The sequence below is a fragment of the Fragaria vesca genome, linkage group LG7, assembly GCF_000184155.1.
Source record: "Fragaria vesca subsp. vesca linkage group LG7, FraVesHawaii_1.0, whole genome shotgun sequence".
NCBI classification, from domain to species: Eukaryota; Viridiplantae; Streptophyta; class Magnoliopsida; order Rosales; family Rosaceae; genus Fragaria; species Fragaria vesca.
In genome coordinates this window covers 14218110-14227387 of record NC_020497.1, presented here as the reverse complement: position 1 = coordinate 14227387, position 9278 = coordinate 14218110, and the positions used below count along the sequence as shown (strand labels likewise).

Genomic DNA, 9278 nt, shown 5'->3' with positions numbered 1-9278 from the left:
CTCTCTACTCTCTCTCTCTACTCTCTCTCTCTCGTCTCTCTCTCTCTCTCTCTCTCTCTCTCTCTCTCTCTCTCTCTTTTCCTGCTAAATGTTAAGGGCTTCTTGCCTATTGTGAATTCGTAATGGTGGCCCGTGGCTTTGGTGAGTTAGGGTTTAGCATTCGATTAGTAGATATTGGTAATGATTACATAGCTCGGCTAGAAATAGTTTATTGGAATAGAAATTCCGTTTATTAATTATTGGTTTGCTTTTTTAGTTATGGTTTTTTGGGTTTCTGATTGTTAATATTGAGCAGTCTATGTGTTATGATTGATCGGCTTTCATGTTTCATTTACCTTGTTTGTATGTATCAATTGTTGTGAGTATTATCAAATTGTAATGCTTTGTAACCTCAAAGGGAAGAGATTTTTCTTGTTTGCTAGTGTTTGTAGTTTTTGTGTTCTTGTTGGTCCTGTTTTAAGCCTGATTTTGTGAAACGTTGATATAAGTAGATGGCTGAAGAAAATCTCTTGGTTTAAAGAGTAGTGCTTCTATAGTTAGGCCTATTAATTTATTGTGTTCATAGTTTTTGTGTTCTTGTTGGTCTTGTTTTAAGCCTGATTTTGTGAAACGTTAATATAAGTAGATGGCTGAAGAAAATCTCTTGGTTTAAAGAGTAGTGCTTCTATAGTGTAATGCATTACATCAAAGCTCAATTGTAATCCAATAATAAGTGATAATGGACTTTTTGATGTGGTCTTTATGAAAAATTGTGGTTATGCTCAATTTCTCAAAAACCCTGTCTTTTGAGAGTTGTAAAGTTTTGACTTGACAGTTTCTTTCTAACTCAGTGCTTCACCATAAACAACTTGTCGACCTTCGTAGCCCTTGATGCCAACCCACTCTCCAAACCTGCTTGCTACTTGGGCGCCCAGCACAATAGGTTTAACCTCCTCCAGCGCCCCAGAAATGTTGTTGTATGCTCCGTGAAGCCCTCAGTTGCCTCGCCCTCATCGCTAAGTGTGGTTGGGTCACCCAACAGCGGACCTAATCGAATTGAGTCTCTAACCCAGGTGTCCGGAGTTTTGGGCTGCAAGTGGGGTGACGAAGGTAAAGGCAAACTCGTTGACATCTTGGCCCAGCACTTTGACGTTGTTGCTTGTTGTCAGGTAAGACAAAGAAACACTCTGCTAGCATTGCCAGATCATTTTGGTATCTTGATTGTCTTTTTTTTTTTTTTCCAGGGAGGAGCTAATGCCGGACATACCATTTACAATGCAGAAGGAAAGAAGTTTGCACTTCACCTTGTTCCCTCTGGAATTCTCAATGATGATACTCTCTGTGTTATTGGGAATGGTGTTGTGGTGCATCTTCTGGGCCTCTTTAAAGAGATTGATGGCCTTGAATCCAATGGAGTGTCTTGCAAGGGAAGGATATTGGTCTCTGATCATGCTCACCTCTTATTTGATTTCCACCAAGAAGTGGATGGGCTTGAAGAAGCTGAGCTTGCTAAATCTTTCATCGGTACAACCAAGAGAGGCATTGGACCTTGTTATTCTAGCAAGGTTATCCGGAATGGCATTCGAGTTGGTGACTTGAGGCACATGGACATTTTACCTCAGAAGCTAGATATTCTGTTGTCAGATGCTGCATCAAGATTCAAAGATTTTAAGTATGACCCCCAGATGCTTAGAGAAGAAGTAGAAAAGTACAAGAGATTTGCTGAGAGATTGAAACCCTTCATTGCTGATACTGTACTTGTTGTGAATGAAGCCATCTCTGAGAAGAAAAAGATTTTAGTTAAAGGGGGTCAGGCAACAATGTTGGATATTGACTTTGGAACATACCCCTTTGTCACTTCCTCAAGTCCTTCAGCTGGTGGGATTTATACTAGTCTGGGTATTGCTCCCAGAGTTATAGGTGATCTCGTTGGAGTGGTAAGTAGAAGGTTTTTTCTTGTATTTATAAATTTAGTTTTTCAATTCTTTGATATCACTATTGTAACCTTGCCTTGTTTCAGACCAAACAAAAATAAAACTACCTTGTTCCGATTTTTCATCGTTGTTAAAGTTTTAGACTTCTATGAACAATTTAAGAAAATTGCGTCTTTTACAGTTCTCTTTTTATGGGGTTAATGTTCAATTTTGTAAATCTAATTTGCTTTACGTATCTTTAGGCCATTCTTTCAAGTTATTAAACTGCATCCTATTTATGTAAATGTATACGTGTTGGTATAAAATTCATGTTGCTAACTTGGTTTTTGGCTTCCCAGGTGAAAACATACACTACAAGAGTTGGTTCTGGTCCTTTCCCCGCTGAAAACTTAGGTAAAGAGGGTGACATTCTTAGGTTGCAAGGTCAAGAGTTTGGAACAACTACCGGTCGCCCTCGTCGCTGTGGTTAGCTTGATATAGTAGCACTTAAATACTGCTACCAGATTAATGGCTTTTCTTTTCTCAATCTCACCAAACTAGATGTTTTGTTTGATTTTCCCGCAATTCAGTTGGGTGTTGCCTACAAAACTAGTGATGGGACACCAATCAAATCATTCCCAAGAGATCTTTGCCTTCTTGAGCAAGTGAAAGTAAGTTTTCTTCTCTCCCTTATTTATCAGGATGTTCTGTTTCTCTTATTACTTGATTTCAGTTGGATAATTAAATTACGAGCACTAAATTTTCTGTTGAGCAATATAGTCGCTGGTTCTACATGTTAAACAATGAAATTTTGGTTAGCTATTGGTGATGTTGTTGTTTTTATGTGCTTAGGTTGAATATGAAGTATTACCCGGATGGAAACAGTAAGAACAAAAATAATATGCAAATAATACTTAAAAAAAAGTAAACTTACAGTTTGAATATGCTTGAGTATGACGCATCTAACATCTTCAATGCTTATGTAGTCGTACTTGTTCAAAAAAAGTTTCTTTTATAGGATAAAACCTAGGCTACTTGTACAATATCCAAAAGAATAACCATCATCATGTCCAACATTACAATCTTCCCAAGCAATTTGTTAGCTAAAAGAAAAGTTTTTTGATATAAACTTTTATTGATATGTAAATAAAAGTTTTTTCCCAATCCATAAGGACAAAAATAATCTGTAAATAGCATTTGAAAAGAGAGAGAGAGAGATAGAGAGAGAGTGAGAGAGAGAGAGAGAGAGAGAGAGTAAACTTACAATTTGAATAAGCTTAAGCATGTCACATCTAATATCTTCAATGTAGTTCAATATAATAGTACTTGTTCAAAAAACGTTTCTTTTATATGATAAATCCTGGGCTACTTGTATAATATTCATAAGAATAATCATCATCGTGTTAAACATTTTAATCTTTCCAAGCGTAATTTGTAAGTTATAACAAGCTACTCATACACTTGTATTGATAAGCCATCCGACACTTAGATTAACGGCTCTCATTCAAATGCAACAAACAGAAAAAACATCAGTTTTTAGTTGTTCTCTCAAAACAAAAAGTTGTAATCATAATTTTATGAATAAATATGTAAACTTAAATATTTCAAGGGCACACTAACACTAACCATGATAATGTAACCATATAATCTATGCAATCCTTCAAGATGTTAAGTGAGAATGCTCATCTTGAGACCGCTGAATCAAATTGTGACAGAATGATTGAACAAGAGCTCTGATGTTTGGAAACTAAATATGTAAAGTTTTGCATTCTCTAACTGCCCCCTAAGAGTTGTTAGATGAAATGATATGTAATAAGGAAAAACATAAATTATATGCAAATAACACTTGAAAAAAATAAAAAAGCAAGAGAGAGAGAGAGTAAACTTACAATTTGAATAAGCTTTAGCATGTCGCATCTAACATCTTCAATGTGTAGTCGTCTTTGTTCAAAAAACCTTTCTTTTATAAGATAAATCCGGGGCTACTTGTACAATATCCATAAAAATAACTATCATTGTGTCCAACATTACAATCTTCCCAAGCACAATTCATTAGTTAAATAAACTACTCTCACACTTATATCGATAAGCCATCCACAGTTAGATTAAAGGCCCTTATTCAAATGCAACAAACATAAAAACCATCACTTTAGTTGTTCTCTTAAAATAAAAAGTTATAATAAGAATTATATGAATAAATATATAAGCTTAAATAAGATATTTCAAGAGCACACTAACACTAAGCTTAAGCATGTCGCATCTAACATCTTCAATATGTAGTCATCTTTGTTCAAAAAACCTTTATTTTATAAGATAAATCCGAGGCTACTTATACAATATCCATAAGAACAACTATCATTGTGTTAAACATTACAATCTTCCCAAGTGCAATTTGTAAGCTGGAACAAGCTACTCATATAGATTGCTCGGCCGAGCGTGACTGACGTCATTAACTCTGGTGAGAAGTTCGAGGGCTCCAATGAGGTCGAGTAGGGGAGTAGGAAGTGGCTATGTGGTTCTTTATTTGGATTGAGAGGATTTTGAATTATTGATGCTTGGAATTCTAAACTAAACTGACGACCATCATCTTTTGGCAAAGGTTTTTGCAGTATCTAACGGGCTGGATTGTGTAAGATCAGTTCGGGTCAGTTTTGAAAAACTCTTTACCAACCCATTCCAATGAAAAACTCTTTACCAACCCCATTCCAATGAATTCTAATAAAAAGACGTCATTACCCTTGACCTCATTTAACTCTCTTTCTCTGTTTCTCACTTTCTCCTCTCTTTATCCCGATCAAAAACTCTCTCTCTCTCTCATCTCCTCTCGTTTCTCTCATCTCATTCTGACCTCTCTCTCTCTCTCTCTCTCTCTCTCTCTCTCTCTCTCTCTCTCTCTCTCTCTCTCTCTCTCTCTCTCTCTCTCTCTCTCTCTCTCTCTCTCTCTCTCCTCCCTCTTTGGCCGACGCCGTCTCCTCTCTCGTCGCCACCAAGCCGCGAGACATGGCCATCTTTGTGAGCAGAACCTCTTTCTCAAGCGAACCAGATCTGAAGAAGCATGGCGACGGCCGTCCGTCGTCAATCGTCGATCGCTATCTCTCCACCATTGCTCGCGGCAACGAGTCGTCGTCGACGGCAAGCCACGAGGTGAAGATCCGATCTCTGATCTCTGACCTCTGATCTCCAATCTCGGACCTTCACTTCCACGCCGATCTCCGATCTCTGACCTCTGATCTCCAATCTCGGACCTCCACTTCCACGCTGATCTCCGCTACCACGCCGCGACCTCTTCTACATCCACATTGCTCCCCTCGCCGATGACGTCCTCATCTTCTTCAACCATGACGTCTCTGATCTCTGTTTTGGCGTTGATGTATATGGAATAATTAAGATTCTTACTGATGGTAGTAATATTTCATAGCATCTTATTTTTGTGTTCTGCACCCAAAATATAAAAATTACTAAAGGTAGTAATTTTCTATTATTTGCTTGTGTGTTGATTTTTCTCTAGAGATAATAGATTGCAAGTTTACTACCCCCAGTAAAAGTTCAATGGGGGTAGTAAACTTTATTTTTTTGCATCTAAGTTGTTCTTTCTCTGTTTTAGTCTGTATTATGGCCTTGAAAATATTGTTTTGCAAGTTTACTACCCCTAATAAAAGTTTACTGGGGGTAGTAAACTTTAGTTTTTCGAATCTAAATTGTTCTTCCTCTGTTTTAGTGTGTATTATGGTCTTGAAAATACTGTTTTGCAAGTTTACTACCCCTAGTAAATTTTTACTAGGGGTAGTAAACTTCATTTTTTCGCATCTAAGTTGATTTTTCTCCGTTTGAATATGAATTATGGCATTGGAGCTACTGTTTTGCAAGTTTACTACCTCCAGTAAATTCATTTTTTCGCATCTAAGTTGATTTTTCTCTTTTTCAATGTGAATTATGGCATTGGAGCTACTGTTTTGCAAGTTTACTACCCCCAGTAAAAGATTACTACCTCTAGCAGAAGTTTACTAGGGGTAGTAAACTTTATTTTTCTTGCATCTAAGTTGATTTTTCATTGTTTTAAGGTGTATAATGGTCATGGAGAAACTTTATTTTGAGTTTACTACCCCCAGTAAAAGTTTACTAGGGGTAGTAAACTTTTTTTTTTCGTACTTGGGTTAAGATCTCGTAAATTCCAATGGTATTTAAAAAAATCCAGTGAGATTTCCGGAAAATTCTGGCCACAGGATGCCGGCAATTTTCCGGCAGTCGGAAAATTCCGGTCACCGGTGACCGGATTCCGGCGGCCGGAGTTCGGAGTCCGGCCACCGGAATACGGCCGCCGGGGACTGGCGCCGGAGCCCGGTGTGCTTCCGGCAAAGTCTTCCCTCCATCTTTTTCATTTTTTCAAGTAAAAGCTAAGGGTAAAAAAGTCTTTAAAAATATAATTTTATTATATTTTAATAAAAATTTGTGTATTTGGGCTTAAAATAAGTACCTTGTATTCAAATGGGCTAATAAAAAAGATTATCATTGAAATGGGGTTTGACTTTTTCTATTTTGTGCATTAGGGATTTTTCCCTTTATATTATACAGTGTTTAACAGTGATGGGCTTGGTGTTGGGCCTGTGTTTTGAGCCTGGTGTTGCCCTTACTTTCCATCTATATGTCCCTCCTGCTGCCGCCGCCTGACTCTCGCTTCTATTTACTTTCGAAAACACGAGAGGAAACCTGAAAGAGAGAGGGAGAGCAACGCAAAGCAAGACGATCGTTCTTCAGGTAAGCTATCCCCTTTCTCTTTTCTGCAAGAAATCGTCCTGTCTGCATGCGTCCTCATTCTTTTGGTTCGATTTTTGGGAAATTTTAATGCAGAAGGTGTTGGAGGTTTGATTTCGCCGATCACTTTTATTGCGAGTTTGGGTTTCAATCAAGCATCAAAGGTTTTTGGTGAATTCAGGTTTCTTAAAGTAAGGTTCCTCCTCTGAAATTTTGCATTTTTTGTGTGTTGATTTTGTATTTTGTTAGGGGAAGGTTCTTGGTCGATTGGGTATGTCAGTAGATCCAAGGGTTTTCTCAAACCCTTCACTAGGCAAACTCAGTAAAAATGTTGCAGGCTCTGCTTGAAATCAAAGAAGCAGGATTTTCTGCTCCACTTTTATTGCTCATAATCATAATTCTAGCCATAATTTTCTTTGTTTCCGGTTTGCTTCCCCTGCTTATTAGATTCCTTTTAAGACCTCCAAGCAGAGACTGTTCTTCAAGGCCAGTTACAACAACTCTTTCATCTGCATGATGCTGGAGTTGACCTGTCCTTCATAGACACCCTTCCTGTGTTTAATTAAAAAGCCATTATTGGATTGAAAAATCCATTTGATTGTGCTGTTTGTCTATGTGAGTTTGAGCCTGAAGACAAGCTTAGATTGTTGCCAAAATGTAGCCATGCTTTTCATATGGAGTGTATAGACACTTGGGTCCTGTCTCACTCCACATGCCCTCTGTGTAGATCCACTTTGCTTCCTGAGTTTTCTCAAAAACTCAATTGGGTATGATCATGGCAATTTGCAGATGGATTGATTATACTGTTTCAATCATGAATAAAGATGGATTGATTAACATTTCATGAATAAAGATGATGGTACTGATGGAAATTTCTCCCTTCCATTTCCTACCGTCCAAGTAGCACACAGACATGTCTTTGCTTCTAATAGCCGATTTTGACATCCAACTACATTGTAACCAGTCAGATTCCTATGTCAATCTATCACAAGACATGAATCATTTACAAACAATCAGTTAGTAATTAGGAACTCTAATCAAATTTCAGATTGCTACAAGTAGGGTGATTGATCAAATGGAATCATGTGTTGCAGATATGGGATATGAGATAGTTTTGGTTATGGTATTTGATAGTTTTAAATTCCAGTTATCAAGTGAACAAATTTCTTTGATCACTGTCTTGCAGAGAATAATACAATTTCTTTGACTCGGTTAGTAATTTATTTGACTCAGTTAGTAATTTCCTAGGAGTTCTTATTTAGTCATTTCCTGATATAATACTATGTTTGAAGAATGAAAAATTGTTGGCTTATATCTGAGAACACATGATTAATCTGAATTGCTTTTAAGTTTTTAGCGAATTGAGGATTTAAAATCAAGTACTCTATGTTCGCCGCATGTTTTTGGTGTTAGGAAACCACTGAAGAGTTAGTGAAATTGTTTTTTCCTATTTACAGTTGACAATTTTGAACTGATGATATGTATTTACAGGATGAAGACTGCTATCATGGATCATGCAGAGGAGTAAATGAAATGCCAGCCCTTGAAGTTAGCTGACACATTTGTTATTTTAGAGAAGATCAGGTAACTCTATAGGTATAGGTGTTGGTTGTGAGTCAAAATGGAACTGAAGAAATGAACCATGAATTTTGGAAATGTGAATTATTGGTGCTTTGATTAAATAGATAGTTCTTAGATTTGCTCAAATACTAAAGTGGTGGAACTGATGTTTTGATGCTAAAATGTTACTTCCACAGTGTAAGATAGCCAATTTTAAGCTTATTAAACAATTTCATTGATTCACAAGTACATATACTGCTCTTCAGCTGGTGTCAATATCAAATCTGATCGATTACCTCACTGAGAGGTATGCCTGCAGTAGCGAGTGCTCATGGATTATGAAAGTTTAGGTAGAGAATGCATTTTAGGATTATCAATAAAGAGACTTGGAGATTGAATGACATTTGGGAAATAAAGTATGCAGTGTCAATCATGTTTCGAGTTCAAGGGGAGTAAAACTTTGCAACAATTATCATTTTTAGTCGAATTTGAGGCTTAAACTTGAAGTGTGCAATAGCAACCGCTCTTACAATTTCAGATTGATATTTTAATCTATTATGCTCTATTTGTGGAAGCAGTATTCTGATGCACTTATAGGATGTGCCATGAGTAGTGTTTGTAAGTTTCTTTAGCATTCCTTGGTGATTATTAATACATCATGTACATGTGTGTTGCTGAATCTTTCCATCTCTTTCCATTTGTCTATAACTTTCGTACAACTTTTTCTAATACTCAATTGTTTCCCCACACGTTTTTTCCCCGCAGCAGCGCGTGGGTTGTTGGCTAGTTTGGACTATTTTCCAAAACTTAAAAATAGTCTTTAAAAGGAAAACTAGCTTTTAAAACATAAAAGGGTGTTTGGGCAAACAAAAGAGTGAGTGGCTCTATCACAGTCGTCATAACAGTCTCCAACTCTCCATAACTCGCTCAGCAGCCTTCCGCCTCCTTTTTCTTCTTCTTCTCCTCCTCACTCTCTCATTACTGCCCTAAAGGTACTCTCTTTACTCATTAGGGTTTATTCTCTCTATTTTCTTTGCTGCATGTTAGGGCTTCCATGTGTGTTTTGTTGTGAAT

General features: G+C 37.2%; 1 protein-coding gene across 1 annotated transcript in view; it reads left to right on the top strand.

Annotated features, from left to right (window-relative positions):
- The window catches only part of LOC101304923 (adenylosuccinate synthetase 2, chloroplastic-like), a 14011-nt gene that overhangs the window by 3040 nt on the left and 1693 nt on the right, over positions 1-9278 (top strand). Inside the window, exons 2-3 of the mRNA XM_004308692.1 lie at positions 831-1148; positions 1224-1916. Coding sequence (XP_004308740.1) covers positions 831-1148; positions 1224-1916 — 1011 coding nt within the window. The remainder of the gene's footprint in view (positions 1-830; positions 1149-1223; positions 1917-9278) is intronic.